The sequence below is a fragment of the Acipenser ruthenus genome, chromosome 19, assembly GCF_902713425.1.
Source record: "Acipenser ruthenus chromosome 19, fAciRut3.2 maternal haplotype, whole genome shotgun sequence".
In the NCBI taxonomy this organism is placed as follows: domain Eukaryota; kingdom Metazoa; phylum Chordata; class Actinopteri; order Acipenseriformes; family Acipenseridae; genus Acipenser; species Acipenser ruthenus.
This window is the reverse complement of record NC_081207.1, coordinates 25,985,309-26,005,384: the sequence shown is the minus strand read 5'-3', so window position 1 is coordinate 26,005,384 and position 20,076 is coordinate 25,985,309. Positions and strand designations below refer to the sequence as shown.

At 38.8% G+C, this 20,076-nt stretch overlaps 1 protein-coding gene across 1 annotated transcript; it reads left to right on the top strand.

The window, feature by feature from the left end:
* Positions 1–7,954: 7,954 nt before the first annotated feature.
* Positions 7,955–13,010, top strand: LOC117424663 (pyruvate dehydrogenase [acetyl-transferring]-phosphatase 2, mitochondrial-like). The gene is made up of 2 exons (XM_034041262.3): positions 7,955–8,045; positions 9,395–13,010. The coding sequence occupies exon 2, from the start codon at positions 9,466–9,468 to the stop codon at positions 11,080–11,082; it is 1,617 nt and encodes a 538-aa protein (XP_033897153.3). The 5' UTR covers positions 7,955–8,045; positions 9,395–9,465; the 3' UTR covers positions 11,083–13,010.
* Positions 13,011–20,076: the final 7,066 nt, after the last annotated feature.

The following is a 20,076-nucleotide window of genomic DNA, read 5'->3' as shown; positions in this document are numbered from 1 at the left end:
ATAACAGATTGATTTGATTGACCTCAGGGATCACAAGCATTGAAAAACTAAAATGAATCTCATGCTAAATATCACTTCTCTGATTATAAGCAACATACACACTGATTACCTTTGTGTGTGAATTGTAGAATGTGAGAGTTATCCAGCAAATGGCAAAGGCACAAAGGTAATACCTTTTGTTTGTGTTCTGTCTTATAATGAGATTACTAGGCTAGAGTAATGGCATTATGGGACACTTGCCTTATAACCTTACTGTTAAAAGCAGTATTAAAATGTGCATATCTCAACCTCAGCTGGGTAGCCAGGTGGTGCAGTTTATCCACTACTGTAGCTTTTCACCTGTATCATAAAGACCAGCATTTGAATATTTATTAAGGCATTTGAAATGAATTACCCAAACCTGGGTTGTACTCCACATGATCCAGCTTGCAAACTGCATGTGTGCTATCCATGTTCTGCCAATCCAGCACAAAAATACAGAAAACCCATAGCCCTAAAATAATCAAAACATTCATAATGAGCCCAAATAAGATAAAAGGAAAGTGTACTGGGTTTGTTCATTTGGGAATCTCTCTTGAAGTGAAAGTGCTTTGCTAAGCACTCAGTTGCTCCTGGCACAGTTATGTTAAACACGTGAGTCTCTGAAGAGAACTGCTCTAATCCATTTCAACAACTTAATCCTATTTCAGTTTCCAATTAGCATATTCAATCTGTTGTGAAAATGGAATACAGAATACAGTACAGGGGAGTGTGATTGTAAAATGAAACTGCATTCCCTTTTGTAAGCCTGTGAAATCCACTATAGTAGAATAGTGTTCTTCAAAACGGCAGAAAAAAGAATAATACAGATTTTAAAAGTGTAAGAGTGAGTTATCTCAAGCTAATGGTATAATAGTGTTATTAACTTGTCTGCCATGAATGTATGTTTTGACTGAATTGCATATGAGTCTTCATTCTAAAGTGGGGTTTATTGTTTTATTTTTGCCGGTGAAGACCGTTATCTTTTTAAATGTCGGTTTTACTTTCTGAGTAACAATGACTTGAGGATTTCATATATAACCCCCTGCTGCTGTAAATGTAAAGCAGCGAGTTTATTTGGCTCAGTGGAATGTAGGCTCCAAAGAAGGGGGAAAAACTGTGTTTCTAAAACTAAAACGACTTTATCTATTATAAATGAGAGATGAAATAGTCATGGAAGGAATTTACAAACAGGCTCCACGTACATTGCGTGCTTGTGTCGCCACCTTGTGGGACACATATGTAACAACTCGGATTTAATCTCATACAGACTGCACAATCAAATTAGATGTTGATATGATGCAGCTATTGTATCACAATCAGAATGTTTAATATTTTGACGCTAAAAATAAAGTAAGGTCATGAAGATGTACCAGTTGGTGTGGGTTCATATTAATAAATACGGCAAACTCAAAGAAAGTAAGTACTGTTCTGAAAAATCAATAGAATTTAAACTTACAGTATAAGCAGCCAACCAACATTAAGTTTTGCTCAGTATAAACTGATAGAATCTGGATACAGGTTGTTATGCAGTGTAAGGTGCAGCTATCCCTTTCTCTTTCGGGAACCTGACACAACAATCACACTGAAAGGTTTGGCCAGGCACTCGTTTAAAAATGAATAAGCTCCTCGTGATCTGCGGAACATGCGCACAGCAGCGCCTACTGCACTGGGCTTGGCAAACAGCCAGACGTCCGGTGAGGAGCGGCGGTGCAAAGTCTACATTCTGTTTCTGAGCTGCAGGTTCTCACGTCAGTGCTCACAGGTGTTTGTTGATGTCTATACCTAGTTGTTGTCATTCGCAACCATCTTTATTCCAGAAGGGTTGACGAGGGGCAAACATCTTCTACGTGTGAGATTCATCTCAATGCAGCCTTGTCAATAACCATACGAATAACAACAGCACTAAGAGGACTGTTTACTTATCAAAGAACTTTGTTTAAAATCAGTGAACGTGGGGGTATTCAACAACAAAATCCTCGTGATGAACTGTGATATAGCCTATTATTATTATTATTATTATTATTATTATTATTATTATTATTATTATTATTATTATTTATTTCTTAGCAGACGCCCTTATCCAGGGCGACTTACAATTGTTACAAGATATCACATTATACATTATTTCACATTATACAGATATCACATACCATCTCTGTGTTGTTGCAGGTGGGGAAGGCTGGACTGTGTGGTCCTCATGCATATTGTTCAATTTAGAAATACTAAAAGAGACTGAAATTCATTGACAAACTTTACAATGATCTAAACTTGCCTGTGAAATACTAATCCGAATGCAGTTAACTCGTTAGTGTCCCACTGTTCTTTACCTCGCTTGTATGAGTTCTACATGATGTCTAAAAGTCTGTCAGCCAATACATGTAGGTTAAAATACTTTTTTTTTTTTGACATACTAAGTGATTAGAGTTCAGCAAGTTGTAATATTAAAAGTATTCACAGCAGGAGTTTGACATTTAGAACCAGGAGATCGAGCACAGCAAACCTTGACTATAGGGGGCGCCACCGTAACATCTTAGTTCCAGTTGAACGGCATCTTACAGGCCTGTTTTAGACACGTCATGACCGATTACCACTTGTTAATTAGCACATTTGTATCTGAGCCAGCCATATTACAAATGCTGTCTCATATGTTGATGATACAAATATCTTGCTGATTACTTTCTTTCATTAGTAAATTATTAATCAGGAAAATGTACCAGTTGGTATGGGTACCTATTAACAGAAAGGGCAAACCAACACTCGGTTTTGCTCAGTACAAACTGAAGGAATTAGGACAAAGGTTACACTTGATTTTAAAAAATCACAAAAATCCTACTGCCATTATAATTGATAGTGTGCTGAGGTTTGGATTTAGTTAAGTGTAACTATAAGAAATACAAACCCCGAACTCCATGAACACGAGTCATTTATTAATATTGTTATCAAGAGTTTACAGCAGCGTGTTTAATTATATATTCTGTAATATTATAGAGTTATAAACTGCAATAATAACTGTAAGATGAGTCCTGTATCCATTAAGCCACAGACTCAGAGCTTGTTGATTTGAATAATTAAGCACGGATTGACTGAGATTGTCCTGTGACAGTGCTTTATAACATGAGAAGTGGATAACTGAGTGTTCTTTCTGCAACTTTTCAGATGGCCTTCTTTGCCAAAACAAGTGTTGCACAATAATGCTGAATTTGCTGCACCCAACTGAGCATTACTAATAGGGAGCTGCATAAAATCACGCTGGAAGAAATTGAGCGCACCCTGTACCATTATGTGCATAATGTCCAACCATTTTCAATTTACCTTTGGACATCCTGACATGTAGCTAGATGAGTAATAGGATTTGGAACCATTAGTGAAGCACTTTATTCCTCTACAGGGATACACAGAGGTACTGTAATTGCTTCATTTTGTCTTGCCAAGCTGTCATTATCAAGCAAAACAACTTATTGGGGAGAGAGAGAGAGAGAGAGAGAGAGAGAGAGAGAGAGAGAGAGAGAGAGAGAGAGAGAGAGAGAGAGAGACAGAGAGAATAATAGATGGGCTTCAGTGACTATCAGGAAAATAATTCCATCTAGGGTTTCTGTGACGTCATAAATTACGAGACTGAAGGATATTATTACTATTGTAGGACAGTACTGTTGTCACAATAGGGATTACAGTATAGTACTGTCGTCAGTAGTAGCCTGTAATCATAGAATTAAGAATAGGGTTTTATAGGGAACTATCAGTTACACTGGTATTATATAGTGCACAGCCTTCTTCAACTCATACCAAAGATTCTCAATCAGATTTAGATCAGGACTTGGACTAGGCCATTCCAGAGCCTTGATTTGATTCTTCTTTAGCCATTCTCAAGTAGATTTTGATGTGTGCTTTGGATCGTTGTCGTGTTGGAATGTTCAGTTGCACTTTAAACCAAGTTTTGTAGCGGAGGGTTTCAGATGATTAGCCAAAATCTTTTGGTATGCTATGGAATCCATTTTACCATATATTGGACCTACATTTCCTGTGCCATCAGAGGAAAAACAGCCCCATAGAAGGATATTACCACCTCCATGCTTGACAGTAGGTGTGGTGTTCTTTTCTTTGTACGCCTCACCAGACTTTCTCCAAACGTAACAACTATCAGTGTGATCAAATGGCTTGATGTTTGTTTCATCAATCCACAAAACCTTTCACCAGAACTCATATCCATCATTCAAATGCCATTTTGCAAACTTTAAGTCTACCTGTGACATTTTTCTAAGAGTGTCTTTTTCCTTGGCCTGCGACCATTGAGACCATCACCATGCAATACTTGACCTATGGTTGAAATGGAAACCCCAGTCCCACTTGCAGCCAATTCACTTTGAATATCTTTGGCAGTCAATCTCGGATTGCTATTAACCTTCCTCACAATTATTCTACTAGTTCTTGGTGAAAGAATCTTCTTTCTTCCAGACCGAGTGAGCGTTGTGACAGTACCATGAGTCCTGTACTTCTTGACAATAGAAACAATAGTTGAAATTGGGACGTAAATAACATTTTAAATGCGGGTGATTTCACACAGTATTCTGTTTATTCTGCAAACCCCTCCTAGATATCAAGTTCAAAATCGAGTGCAGGTTCTGCAACGTCTCAAACTTGTAAATGTCTGTAACATTAATGTGAACTTTTCTCCAGTAAAAATTTTCATTTCAAGCTTTCCATGTTACAGTATTAAACATAGACTGAACCTGTGATGTTTGCAATGTGACCTTGATGGCTCTGCTGGTATTCAGTAATTGACTGTACTTCAGGACTGAAGGGCTGTTTTACTGTTTGCTGTAAATATACATAAACCACAGGAGACCTACAGACATATTTGGAATACAGTGCACAATGGGTTTGCTTATTTATTTCAGTAGCCTAATATGTTATTATTGCAAACATTTAGGAGGTAATATCCAAGGTAATATTAACACGCTTTTATATGCAAGACTTCACAGATGCCAAGGGTTGGCTGTCCTAAAGAGTGAGATTCACAGCCCCAAAGAGTTAGGTCACTGCGTAAGACTCATCTTTGGTCCTTGGTGACATACATTTTAAAACAAACTTAATAGTTTTAAAATGTGCACTGCTTAAAACTGCATATGAAACACGCCAATCAGGTAAATCAAATTATATTTAACCCTCAGTAATACAGTAACACAGTACAGTTTGCAGGCACATGCTACGTAAAAACAGAATTTGATTTATATTTTCCCAGGACAACTGGCAGCTTTAACTTAAATAATATACATAATAAGAAACTTTTGTACTTACTGTTCATAAGCTACTTCTCTCACGCGATTTTTAAGAACATATTGTGTGGTAGAAAGGTATACTCCTTATGCAGCTGTATTTTCTTTATGATGCAGTAGCAATATTACGATTTTGGCAAAACCGGACATGCAACGCAATTGTTTTGTTTAGCATTGGGACAAATACGCAGCTTCAATTAAAATGTATGTTCTATTCACGTCAGATAATAGAAAAAATTATAGAAACTTCCATGCAAATGACACCACTGCACTAATGAGGTGTGGAATAAATAAAAACACGCATTATACTTTCTTCAAATTTGTGTTCAAACTATTTTCTTGTAGGGATCAGCTGTTTGCACAAAATTCACCCGGTGTTTACTTCGACCTAGAGTTTATGCACATGTGCGATTGTTTTAAATGTACCTTTAAAGTTTGATAGTTGAAAACAAGAACGCCCGCCATTGCACATTATTGCTTAGTGCCAATTGGCTGAAACGCTAAATGACAGCACCCGCACTGCAATACAATTGGCTGAACAGTTGTTCCTCTTGCGGGCATGCAGTATCCATGGTTACCACAGTCCACAAGCTTGGTTAAGTCCCGTGCCTGAGGCCCCGGATCTTTATTGTTGTCTCTTGAAGAGCCTGAGTAAAAATATTTTAAATCTGTATATTATTATTATTATTATTATTATTATTATTATTATTATTATTATTATTATTATTATTATTATTATTAATTAGCAGACGACCTTATCCAGGGCGACTTACAATTGTTACATGATATATACTGTACTTGCACTGACAATGCGTGAGATAAGCTTAGGAATTCGTGTGGGCGTGAGATAGCATGCTAATGTATGAGTCTCACGTCCAATGCGGGAGACTTGACATGTCGGTGAACATACAAATCAACTTACTTTCTACCTTCACTAGCACTGTTCTATCTTTTTCTCTTCTTTCTACAAACTGTCTGTTTCATGAAATAAAAGGACTACCCTCAAACAGTAAGCAGTTATAAATGTGTAGCTCCGTCTACTGGCCCAGGCAAAAATAATAATAATAATAATAATAATAATAATAATAATAATAATAATAATAATAATAATAATAATAATAATAATATAAAGAGGACCTATGGCAGACGAACCAGTGAAACCGCTGCTGAAAAAAAAAAAAAATACTGTCTACTTTCGCTCCTTTTGTGGACACGAAATAAAATAAATAAAACAAAGAAATAGTCTGGTTACACCACACTAAAAAGATGACATTTAACAGTGAATGTTTATATGTGATCTGGTTTAACTTGTACATTATTCAAAAAGAATACATCTACATATATTTCTTTGTAAATACTGAGAATTAGTTTAATAAACTTTTTTATTATTATTATTGATTTTCAGTTTTAATAAAATAGTTAGTGTGTGAATGTGATTATTATTATTGGTCAACATTATTAAAACAAAGAAGCGTCATTTTACAGAATGGGTGGGTTTGCGTAGCAGCTACAGGATGGTAATGTACACCTCTTCATGGTATTGGATTTCGCAACCTCGCAAACAATAACAAACTCATGCACAAACGTGAGAATCCATTGCACGGCCGTGAGACTCTCAAAATTATGAAAAACCGTGAGGTTCACGGGTAAACCTTAGACTTGACATCCATGCTATGGATCAGCCTACTGCTGGCTCTCCTCTCAGCACTCACATTAGATGCTAAATCACTGATTCTGCAAATTGTTGCTAACAGGATCAAGAATATCTGCCACAGCATGAGGAATATCATTTACTAACATTTCATTCGCACAACGGTCACGATTCCCAAGTTGAAGTTGATGACGATGGTCGAGAAGGGCCGGGGTTTTAACACATTTTGTTTATTTGATTTATCCATCTTTCTAACGGGAGTGCAGACCTACCAATTTTGACGTCGTTGCCTTTTTTTGATCTGTCAACACATGTGTTATTCATGTAGTAAGGCTTTCTAAGTCTTTTCTGTTTGATTAATCTACACGTACACAATAGAGAAAGCAACAAAAAAAGACTGACAGATGGCCAGTCCGGGCCTACAGGGAAGCATGATAAAACATAAAACAAACGTTCAACCAAGCAAATAATGTATTTAACCAGTTCGCACTTGGAACACATTCTCATTTATGTAGCTTATATTTCAAGATTTTGCCAGGGTAGGGTAAATAGGCAACATCAGACATGTGTGTTGATTTTACAGAAAACTCGGGTCGCGTCTTAAAACCATGGCAAAGATGCGCTTTAAATGCCAAGTTACACATGAAGATACACATGAAGCCGTCTGATATAGAATAGCCTTATATCCTGTTCATACCATCTTCTCCTCATAGATTCCTAAAGGGTTTTTTTTTTTCAGAAAGAAAATGACAAATGCTTAAACTATGTCGTTTTTTTAAAAATCTTTATCTTATATTGCATTTTCACTTTTGCGACACTTTCATTTTTGGACTTATCACACCAGATCAGATGTCTGGTTTGCAAAACTTCATTGCAAAATTTCTGTAACACACGGTTACATTTGGTTGAGAGAAATGAATAAAATGTTATAGATGACACTGCTTCCGACCAATCACAGAGAAAGGAAACAGAGCGTACTATGTCAACCAATCAGGGTAAAGTCGGTGGGTGGTGCTTTTTGGTGTGTCAAAAATTTTGAGGGAGGAAGTGGTTCAATAGAAAATAGGAAGAGTCGTAGACAGGCTTGGACGTAGAAGCAGGTTGGGAGATTTTTTTTATTACATTAAATAATTGGGGAAAAAATCAGTTATGAGCTTTTATGAAACTGCAAGGATTACATTTAGATAATGAAATACAAGTCTCTCTATTTAAATACGTTCTTTTTGTGTGTTCTGTAACTTGGAACACTTGATTTACTTTACTGGTTTCGTCTAATTTTCTACTGATTCTTTTCTGCCGGTGAAAAGTGCAAATTTTAAACTAATTCTGTGATTATTTGACCGCGTAGATAGTAGTACATTGTTTTTCGATACAGTACTGTTTATTTGTGTACATCAGGATAACTGAACTCCCTACCGCCGATCATACATAACATGTACAGCAGGTTTATAACTTAAAAAATGCAAATCTTATATTTAATGTCAAATTAAAACAACGACTGTTAAGTGGAAACTACATTTATATTGCATAATCTGTTATTCAACATTTTGGAACTTACAAAATTATTTTAGACCGTGTACCATTCCGTGGTGTCAAAAAAGTATTGACACCACGTGAAATCAGATTCTCAATCGGATCATTTATCTGTCTGGATGTATAGCTGATCAAAAACTTAAATCGTCATGGTCTAACAACAATACATTTCCATTCGTCCAAAAACAATGAACAATTAATGTAAAAGCCTCTAAACCTTGTCATATTAGCCCTGCTGTACAAACATTTTGCACAAGTCGGGTGAATAAAAAATAATGTAATGTATAAAAAGGGGTGGAAAACGAATTTATTTTTCCACATTGTTTTTTTTTTATATAGAGAGTCTGCTGTTGATGACATGGTGAAAATTGTCTTCTTTGCATTGAATAGAAGTTTATCAATACAACTTTTGTCATTTGCATAAGGGAGATTTAAGCAAAGTACAATGCGTTTTTGTGTCTGAACTGCTAGTAGTTTTACAGCTGCAGTAACTTTTACGTTGTTCAGACCTAGGTTAATAATTAATTTTTAAAAAAATTACACACGTATAGGTAGGTTTTATTTTTAGGGTTACGTTTTTTAATGGATTTCTTTATTGTTGTTTTAATATCAGAATTTTGTTTTGTTTTGTTGCATGAAAATACAAACTACACTGTTCACTGTAGCTTTGTTACATAACCCAGGGTTAATGAGAGACTTTCAGAGCTTAACAAGGAGCTTTAAATAGATTCAGAGATATCCAGATGTTGCAGTGTTTTTATAGACATGTAGTCTGTCTGGTCTGAACCCTGCATGTCATTGAATGTGGAAGAATTAGAGGGAATAAACAAGAAATAATGTTATGAAAAGGAGCATAATTAACCCACTGGTGACTTGACTTGAGGAATAATCTTTTTCTTTTTTGTTTTTCTTTTAGGTGTGCTGATATAAAAGAATCCAAACTGTCAAGGAATTCACTCTGCTGTCGGCACAGTTGACATTTCGAAGATGTCAAGCACTGTGTTGTGCCGGATTTTGCACTGTGTAAAGAATGAAGTTGTTTGCTTGCGAGGCCAGCACAGACTGTACTCCATGTGTCTCGGCCCAAACAGCAGCAGCAGTAGCAGTGTGAAACGGAAGAGAACGAAGCTGCTGAGCTCTTCCTCGCTGACCGGTCTCAGCTGGACCAATAACAGCGTCTTCAGCATGCAGAACATATTCAGACACTCGTCACTTCAGTTCCAGCTCGCGCCAGTGGAGATCAACAGGATTCTCCGAGCCAATGAGCAGTCGGTCAAGATCCCGGAATTTGACGGCAAGAACCTCAACCCGGTGCTCAAGTTCGAGAGCAACCAGCTTCCGGCCAATTCCCCAAACGAAGACCGCAGGAGTGCAGCCACCTGCCTGCAGACCAAAGGAATGATGTTTGGGGTGTTTGATGGGCATGCAGGGTATGCCTGCGCCCAAGCAGTGAGCGAGCGGCTCTTTTATTACATCGCTGTGGCCCTCATGTCTCAGAAGAATCTGGAGGAGATCGAATTCGCCATGGAGCACATGAAACCAGTGCTGCCTATCCTGCAGTGGTACAAGCCCCCCAACCATTACATCTACAGGGAGTCTGCTTCTCTCTACCTGGACCACCTTCGGGTTTTCTGGCAGGAGCTGATAGACCATGACAATGCAGAGGGCATGAGCACGGGTGATTCCCTGGCTTATGCCTTCAAGAGACTGGACTCTGATATCTCCCTGGAAGCCCAGGTTCCCCTGGACAACGACATCATGAGGAACATGGCCATTCAGGTGGCGTTTGCTGGCTCCACAGCCTGCGTGACCCATGTGGACAATATTGACTTACATGTGGCCAACTCGGGGGACTGTCGGGCAATCCTGGGGGTGCAGGAAGAGGACGGGAGTTGGTCTTCTTTGCCTCTCACACATGATCACAATGCACTCAACCCATCAGAGCTGGCACGAGTCAGATCTGAACACCCTAAATCGGAGGAAAACACAGTTGTAACCGGGGACAGATTACTGGGTCTCCTGATGCCTCTTCGGGCTTTCGGGGATGTATGCTTCAAATGGAGCAAGGAGCTTCAGCAGAGCATCTTAGAAAATGGTTTTGATTTGGAAACCCTTGACATCTACCACTACGCCCCGCCTAACTACCTCACTCCGCCCTACTTGAATGTGGACCCAGAGCTTACCTACCACAAGCTGAGGCCCCAGGATAAGTTCCTTATCCTGGCTACTGATGGTCTTTGGGACATGCTGAGCAATGATGAAGCAGTAAGACTGGTGGCTGAGCATTTAACTGGCATCCACTTAGAGGAGCCTGTGGCTGCCAGTGAGAGGCAGGTGAAGCTTGGGCAGATGCACAGCCTGCTGCTGAAGCGGAGGGCCAGAGCAGTGCCCTCACGCGATCCTAACGTGGCCACACACCTGATCCGCCACTCCATCGGTACCAACGAGTACGGGGAGATTGAGCAAGTGCAGCTGGCCGCCATGATGAGCCTCCCTGAGGACCTGACCAGGATGTACCGGGATGACATCACTGTCACTGTGGTCTATTTCAACTCAGACCTAATCAAAGCACACTATAAGGAGAACAATTTACGTTTCCTGTAGCACACTGCAAAGATGTGTTCCTGAGTTGACTGTGGACTGCCATATAATACATATTAACTGTCCCTTGAGAAGCAGCATTGTGTGTATTCAGGGATGTCCCTTATTAACAGGGATTTGAAAAAATGAAGACAAGTCAGGATGGGGAAAATTTATCCATTCAAAGATTATGACATTTAATGTTAACACCCCCTGAATCGGGGGGGAGGGGGGGGAGCACCCCCCTACAGAGCCACAAATATGCAGATGTAAGTTACAGGCATAACATTACATCTTATCCTGTGTACCGATGCCATCCTGTGCATAGAACACCACACCAAATTCCAATGTTCAAAAATCAAAACAACAACAAACAAACACATACCTGGTACCTTTTGTAAAATGGATCATCCTATTAAGGTCATTTTCTCTTTAAATTTTGTTGAACGTGACAGTAGATTCTCCGGCTTTTGATTTTAGTAAATAGTCTCACTGAGACACAGCCCCTGTAGGCCTACACCCATTATTGTTCATGCTTTGATGTTTATTTTTATTTTGGGTAATGTTTTGTTGATTTTCAGTCACATTGTTTCCCAGTGAATATTTTGGGGTTGTCAGTGATTTTATCATAGTCGCTGTCATCTTGCTAAAGGCAGTGTTATCTGTAAAGATACAGTGGCCAGCCCCTTTGTTCCTTTTCACGTGCATAGTCCAGTTCTGGTCTGTACAGTTTCCTCACTACCTTCTGCGTGCATTCTTTTATGTTTTTGTGAGTCTAGATTAAGACCTTTTAAAGTGCCACCGTCCTCAGCAGCTGTCTCTTTCCTTGCCCTTTTAAAAGTTGCTTCAGATCTACAGTACCCGTCATTTTCTTTGGAGACATTTGCCATTCTTTAAGCTTAACTACTTACACCTGTGCTTGATTAGACAAACCTGAAAGAGAAAAAGCTCTGTTGTTGCAACTTAGGTGCACAGTAAAAAGTCTCATTTTGATCCCTGTTAAAAATATATTGACTCTCCGGTCATTGATTCTTGATGGTAGTAATAATACAGATGCTAGTAATAATCTTTTTAGAGGCCCAAAAAACTCTGATTGTGCCAATCTTGCACTGATTTAACTGTTCGTAACGTGCAGCTCCTTCGCAGAAGACACTTTATCTGTTGAAAGTTTCTTTGTATAGGGGGCTTCCGAGTGGCGCATCCAGTAAAGGTGCGCCACGTGGAGTGCAGGAAGTGCCCTATAGTCTGGACGTCGCGAGTTAGAGTCCAGGCTATTACTTTGCCGACCGAGGACGGGAGCTTCCAGGGGGCAGCTCTCAATTGTCCGAGCGCCGCTCGGAAGGTTAGGTCGGCCAGGGTGTCGGCTCACCGCGCTTCAGCGACCCCTGTAGTCTGGCCGGGCGCCTGCGGGCTTGCCTGTAAGCTGCCCGAGAGCTGCATTGTCCTCCAACGCTGTAGCTCTTGGGTGGCTGCATGGTGAGTCCGCAGTGTGAAAAAAAGCGGTCGGCTGACGACACACGCTTCGGAGGACAGCATGTGTTCGTCTTCGCCCTTCCGAGTCAGCGCAGGAGTGGTAGCGGTGAGCTGAGCCTAAAAAATAATTGGCCATTCCAAATTGGGAGAAAATAATAAAAAAATAATTGGCAATGACTAAATTAAAAAAAAAAAGTTTCTTTGTATTATAGCGTAAGAAGTTTCCAGTTCTTTATGTTGTCTCCACCATTTCAGCCATTTTGTCTGATTCTGTAAAAGTATTATAATAAATATATAGTATTCACAATGTTATGTGAATTGTGTATATATACTGTGTTTTATAAATGGCTTAAACTAATGCTCACATGTTTGTTTTGTATTCTCTTCAAATATCGTGTTGTTACTGCATCTTGTAAAGCGTTTTGTGCTGGTGGTCCACTGTAAAAGGCGCTATATAAAATAAAGATTGATTGATTGATTGTTTTGTATTCTCTTCAAATATCTGGCAAGACATAAAGAAATCTGTTACAGTAAGTCACCACTTGGCGGAGCTGTTGTCAAGGAAATGCTGTCAGTGTAATTAAATAAATCTCAGCAGTGACACATTCTGTTATAGATATGTAGGGTTATAGATATGTCTGTTAAATACCACCCAATAAAGAGTTGTGTGAGAACAGGTGGGATATCCGAATGTCCAATTGTCAAATTCAAGTAGTCTTTACTCCAAAGTGCAAATTGCATATATTTTTGGCACCGGGAAATTCATATGTTAATACTGTACAACAAAAGTAGTAACAAATACTTCACACTTAAATTAACTCCAGACAAATTGAGCAATAGTATACTGAATAAAAAAGAAAGAAATGCAAATAAATAAAATAACCCAAAAAAACAGAGATTTGTGGGAAAACAAATATGTCAAATGCTAAAGTGAATCAGTTCCATTGCTTATTTTTAAACTGACATGGTTTTGGAGTCAGCTGCTCGTAATATTTGTGTAACCTTTGGCAGCAGCGTCCTATGGAGGCACTGCTGTGAGTTATTTTACGATTTTCCATTTTTGCGGACTGTTGTAACTGAAGAGCCGCATTGATTGTTTGTGTAGCTGGTGAGGCTTTTCCATTTTTGTGTCTGCTTGGATCAGCGGAACACTAAACCTCACCTGTGCCAAAAGCTTCGCTGTGCAGCCTGGTATTTCCATTGTTTTATTTTAGGGTCTCATGAAAAATAAATAAGCATGACATATTTGTTTTCCATGGGTTCGGCATCAGCAGCACTCAATTAATGCTGTGTGTGTCCGTTTTTCATACTGTTTTGTTGAGTCAAACCTATCTCACTTCTTAGAGTTACATTAAACCTTATATTGGCTATCGATTTCTACATCTGCGAAACAGGCTTCTTTAAATAGCATCTGGGAGCCTCTGAAAACACAGGACATTGGAGCATGTAGGTCATTAATGACACCAAACCATCACGTCATGGATCCTGTAACATAAAATTCATTATGATTTGGCTATTTCGCTGTTTTGATGTTTTAATGAGGATGTTGCAAAAACAGGCAATGACATTTAATCCATTATATTCAGTAGAAAAAAACAACCAATAGAATTCATGTCTGAGTGAATTTAAAAAATACAACACAGTTGTCTTATTGGCACCATTAATTTCTGGTATAACAAAAAATAAAGCACACAAACCAATAAGAATCATTATACAGTGCACACAACAGCTTGCGAGAACAGTCCCTACAGCAGTTGATACCATATCTCTTGAGTGAGGATTAATTTGTCATTCTGAATATGGTCCCTCCAATCCAGGACTATGTTCCTATCATGTGATTTAACTGATCCACATAAACCTTCAAACTGTCCTAAAGCAGATACATATTTAATTATACCTATTACATGTGGAATGGTCCTTCAGGTCCAGAATTGCTCTTCCATGATTCAGGCACTAATCCCATATATATACTTTTCCTTTTTTATTTATGCTGTGCTTTCTCTTTCAGAGGTGTATTCATGCATGCTTCACTTGGAGATGACATTGCTGTGCACAGTGCTGAAAAGATTCAAAGCATAGCAACATTTGCTTAAAGGTACTGCTAATGCATTTCCCAGTCTTTTAATAATGAAGCAGTACCACAAGCAGAATTATTATAATTATTAGAAATACAATAATATTGTCTGGCTGGCTGAATAAAAACAACTACATGAATACTGAAATACGCTGTTTTTAATTATAGGAACACCAGCACTGGGATGCCATAATAAAAGTGCCCTGGGGTGGAATGTGATAGAATTAGGGGCTTAATGCTACAACATGTGAGGTACTTTATGGGCATTCCTTAGCACACAGTCTTAAGGGTATCAGAGTAGGTTACAGTGACCAATGTTGGCATGGGAAGGCCTGCTTTTAGTAAGGCCAATAAAGGCTGTATTTTCAGAGATGCTTTTGCAAATTTGGTAACGCATAGCATTCACTGTTATAAAGCCCCATAACATTCAGCCACACAAGCAAATCTTACTCCAAGCCTGATTTGACAACCCCCTGTGTATATATATATATATATATATATATATATATATATATATACACTACTGGTCAAAAGTTTTAAACACCCCAATTTTTCCAGTTTTTATTGAAATTTAAGCAGTTCAAGTCCAGTGAATAACCTGAAATGGTACAAAGGTAAGCGGTAAACTGCCAGAGGTTTAAAAAAAAAGTTTAGGTTACCAAAAACTGAAAAATAATGTACATTTCAGAGTTATACAAAAAGGCCTTTTTCAGGGAACAAGTAATGGGTTAACAACTTACAGCTGTTCTGCAGCAATGGAAGTAAATTAAGCCTTGAAAGTTGATGCTAACAATTCCTACAGGTGTCCCAACTTTTGTTGATTACTTACAAACCCTCTGTCTGTATAAAAGCAGTGTTGGAACAGACTGTGTTACTACACCCTCTTAAGCATTATTTGGACAGTATTGTACTGCAGGAAGTAGTATATTGCTCTCATAATGGCGAGAAAAAGGCAATTAACAAAGGAAGACAGACAGACCATTATAACCCTTAAAAGTGTAGGTCTTTCCTTTAGAGAAATTGCAAAGAAAGCCAAGGTGTCAGTGAGTACAGTTTCCTACACCATCAAAAGGCACTTGGAAACTGGAGGAAACTGACAGGAAGAGGTCTGGCAGACCCAAAGCCACAACAGAATAAGAAGACAAGTTTCTGAGAGTCAACAGCTTGCGTGATAGGCGGCTCACAGGACAACAGCTTCAAGCACAGCTTAACACTGGTCGAAGTCTCAGTTTCAACTGTGAAGAGAAGACTTCGAGCTGCAGGCTTGACAGGTCGAGTGGCAGTAAGAAAGCCATTGCTAAGATGGCAAAATAAGAAAAAGAGGCTTGCCTGGGCCATGAAGCACCGCCAGTGGACTACTGAAGACTGGAAGAAGGTCTTATGGACCGATGAATCAAAATTTGAAATCTTCGGTTCATCACGCAGGGTTTTTGTACGCCGTCGAGTAGGCGAAAGGATGGTTCCTCGGTGTGTGACACCAACTGTCAAACATGGAGGAGGAAGCGTGATGGTCTGGGGCTCTTTTGCTGGATCCAGAGTCAGCGACTTGCACAGAGTGAGTGGCACCCTGAACCAAAACTGCTACCACAGCATTTTGCAGCGCCATGCAATACCCTCTGGTATACGCCTAGTTGGTCAGGGGTTCATCATACAGCAAGATAATGACCCAAAACATACCTCCAGGCTATGTCAGAACTACCTTAGAAGAAAAGAACAAGACGGTAGGCTTCAAATCATGGAATGGCCAGCACGGTCTCCAGACTTAAACCCCATCGAGCTGGTTTGGGATGAACTGGACTGGACAGAAGGGTGAAAGCAAAGCAACCTACAAGTGCAACACATTTGTGGGAACTTCTGCAACAGTGTTGGGAAGAACTTTCAAACAATATTTGATTTCCATTGTAGAAAGAATGCCACGAGTGTGTTCGGCTGTTATATCTGCAAAAGGTGACTACTTTGATGAGTCAAAAATTTAGATTAAATTTTGTTAAACAAAACGATTCCATGATTTCTTTTTTTATCTCCAATTGTTTATTTGTTCTATGCTTTATTTTCAGACTACATTGAGACATTAAACTGCGTAAATTTCAATAAAAACTGGAAAAATGGAGGTGTTCTAAAACTTTTGACCGGTAGTGTATATATATATATAAACGAGAGATGAAGAGAATAAAAACCCTTTCAATATCAAGTTGAAGCATACATTGACTGAATCACTTCCATATTAAACAGGTACAAATATAATACATTGAATCACTTACATATCAGAACTGTGTGTGTAACTCCTAGAGCTGCTGCATGACTTTTCAATTCTAAAATTCCAATTGACTTGATCAGTGTGAGACCAGTTGCCATGGTGCGCTGTAGCCTTGGTTACAAACAAATATCAAAATACTTTGAGAGCATGCTCTATGAATATTCACGGGGTACTACATATATACGTTCATGGAGTATTCTGTTTATGTAACAAGTACAATTTATGGAAAGAAAGCCTGTTTAAACCTAAATTAAACAGCTGAATTCCTGGAATCACTTTCCTTCGATCAAGCACACCGCCTCTGCAGCTGCTTTGAAAGCTATGTGTCATTCTGTCATTGGGTTTGATGCATTCCAAAGTGATATCTTGTAAGAAAAGTTTATTCTGTCTGTTGCGTTGAATATGAAAAAGTCTTTCAACACTTGCTGTAAAGTAAAACTGATCCAGTTACTACGTGCTGGTCAGAGCTTATACATGACATCATGCTCTATTAATGTAGAAAACTCAATTGTTTTTAAAAAAGAAAGACCATTGGGTGGGCTGCCACCACACACAAAAACAGAAGGGATATATTCACAGAGATACCAATTCTAAAACCCCATCCATGCTGTCTGTGTGAAGTGTCTTCGTCATGAAACTGTATCTGTTTCAGTAAAAGTGAGAAATTAACATTCCTGGTCATGTCTCAACGACCAATGTGTTCCAGAAAAGAGAGCTGGCACTTTCAGATGTGTATCAACACATTTGGTCTGGTTCAAATGAGTTTTAAAAGACAGTGAAAGTGAATGGGACCACTGCAGTAACCTTGCATGGGAGATTAACCCACCGTTTAGCTCAGACTGGTCATTACTCCCTCTTGTTACAGTAGCCAGTTTTTTGTGACTTGCTCTATATTCTATGGCTCTCAGTCTACCACAGTATTTTCTACTATATATCTAATTATATGGCCATGTTTCCCATGACAATTCCTTTATATCATTCATAAATGAGCCTTTCTGGTGACGCTTTTATTGCTAATACAAGTGCAGTATGACGGGTAAATTGAGCAGTTCGTCAGGCATGTTTGTTGTCCCTTATTTGACTACTCATATATCTTATGGTGTGAGGGGATGGAGGAAAAGTGTTGCAGACTGGAAAATAGCTTTTGATTCATTACCGAATGTTTCCTTACATAGCAACTAATCCCATAGTGTTTATGTGGAATAATGCCGGCCCTTCGGGAATCCCCTGCCTGGCTAATGGGGAGTCATGTGACCGGCCTCTAGGCTAAACTTACATTAGCACAGCTAGCTGACTGACTGCACAGGTGGCATTTACAGTAACATGACTTTAGTTACCAAAGTAAACTGATTCATTAAATGATCTGAGTTGTCTATTAGTGTCTGCCAATGCAGCGATGACAAAGTGTTAACATTTTTTTTTTTTTAAATCGCAGTGGAGTCTAGCTAGTTTTTAATAGCCAAGCTAAGTCAGTGCTACTTAATTGGATGAAGCAAGGTCATTAGTTTAAACAGACAGCTTAGGAACCCTAGCTTAAGGAACCCTTAGTAAAAAAACAACCCAGGGCATTTTCAGCAATGGCAACACAATGGGTATGGAAGAAATATTGCAGTGATACTGATATGGCACCATGATACTGACTTACATTACCAGTGTGTTGAGACATACCATATTTCAGTATTACCGCTGCTGTACCATTCTACTGTAGCAATGGCTCATTCCACTGTAGCTGTGATACAATTACCCCTCATATAGAACAAATGCATTATCACTGTACAACAAGAGATTTCAAGGATGCCATCTGTCCCTATGAAAGTGCTGTTTTTTCACGTTATTTTAAAGATGGGAACTTTTTTAAAATTAAATGTTATATAATAATACAAGTTATAGGATTCTGCTAATCAGTCTGTTTATCTTCCAGATCACTTGCTAGAACTGTTGAATGTTTCCATTAAGAACTACACTCAGTGGCAGATGGCTGGATCTAAAGTTAAAAGTGAACTTCAGGAATTGAGATAAAATATTTTCCGTCGCTTTTCATATAAAATGTCAGGCTCAGCTGCAACGCGTCTCACGCTAGCTCTGAACCGTGGCCATCAACACGTCGAAGGGAGCTAAATTCAGCAGGGTGTCACCCATGTGGTCGGGGGGCATCAAAAGTTTCCAGGTCTACAGGTCAAAAATAGCAAGCACTCTCTTTTAATAATCAAAGATAGTCTATAAGAAGAAGCCATTGACCTATGGTTGCGGCCACGTCACGCTGTCATGTGGGATTTATTTCTGTACCCATGTTGACAGCATCACTTAACTCCTCACCAGTCACTGCTCCACAGGCAATGCTCATATGTCTATCTGAGGTATGAATACAGGGTATTCAGAAAATATTGGCACACGCTTTAATCATTACTGTGTATGGCCCTGAGGAGATGGTATAAATAAATATTGCCACTTAAGCATTCTATTTTAAACCACAATGTTTATAATTAGCACAGCGTACTGTGCGATTTATAATTTAGTATTCTAATTTTCTATGCATATTCCATCCTCCATCAGGGACAAGTGAATACACTTATAACAACTGGTGGTAAATTGTTGCCCACTGGGCCCCTTGCTTAAATATCTTCATTACTCACTAGTGCAATGATGCTACACATAATATTTGTTTTCTACTACAATGCTGCAATTCTGCAATAGTGACTGCAAAGATCGGTTACAAATTGAATGAGAATCCATGCTTGGTTTTGTCTTACAATGGGGGGTGGGTGTTTATTTAAAGAGAGAACTGGGATTTAAATCAGTGGTGTAATTGCATGTTGCTTGCCCAGCCTGTTTTATCATATACTGTAAATGTGCCTTGTTTCATTAGTGAGTTAATTCTGGAACAAGCTGAACCACAGCCAATATTGAACCATCATCGTTTTTCATTTGCATAATTGAAACAGTGCTGCATACATAAGGGTTTTTGTTTGTTTTTTTAATTATTTTTGTGTCTAATTTGTGTTGCAGATATAGTCATCCAGCATCATTATGAAGGTATGAGAAAGACAATTAGTCTGACCCCAAGAAACCCATAAGTAGGTTGCACAGCAGAGACAAGGTGTTTTTTCCTCCCTTAAAGTACAGGGTGATTAGAAAGTAAGTTTACCACACAGGGAATGTGTTGATTAAGTACTTATTCTGCAGCTCCGCTAATGTGAGAATACAGTGACAGCCA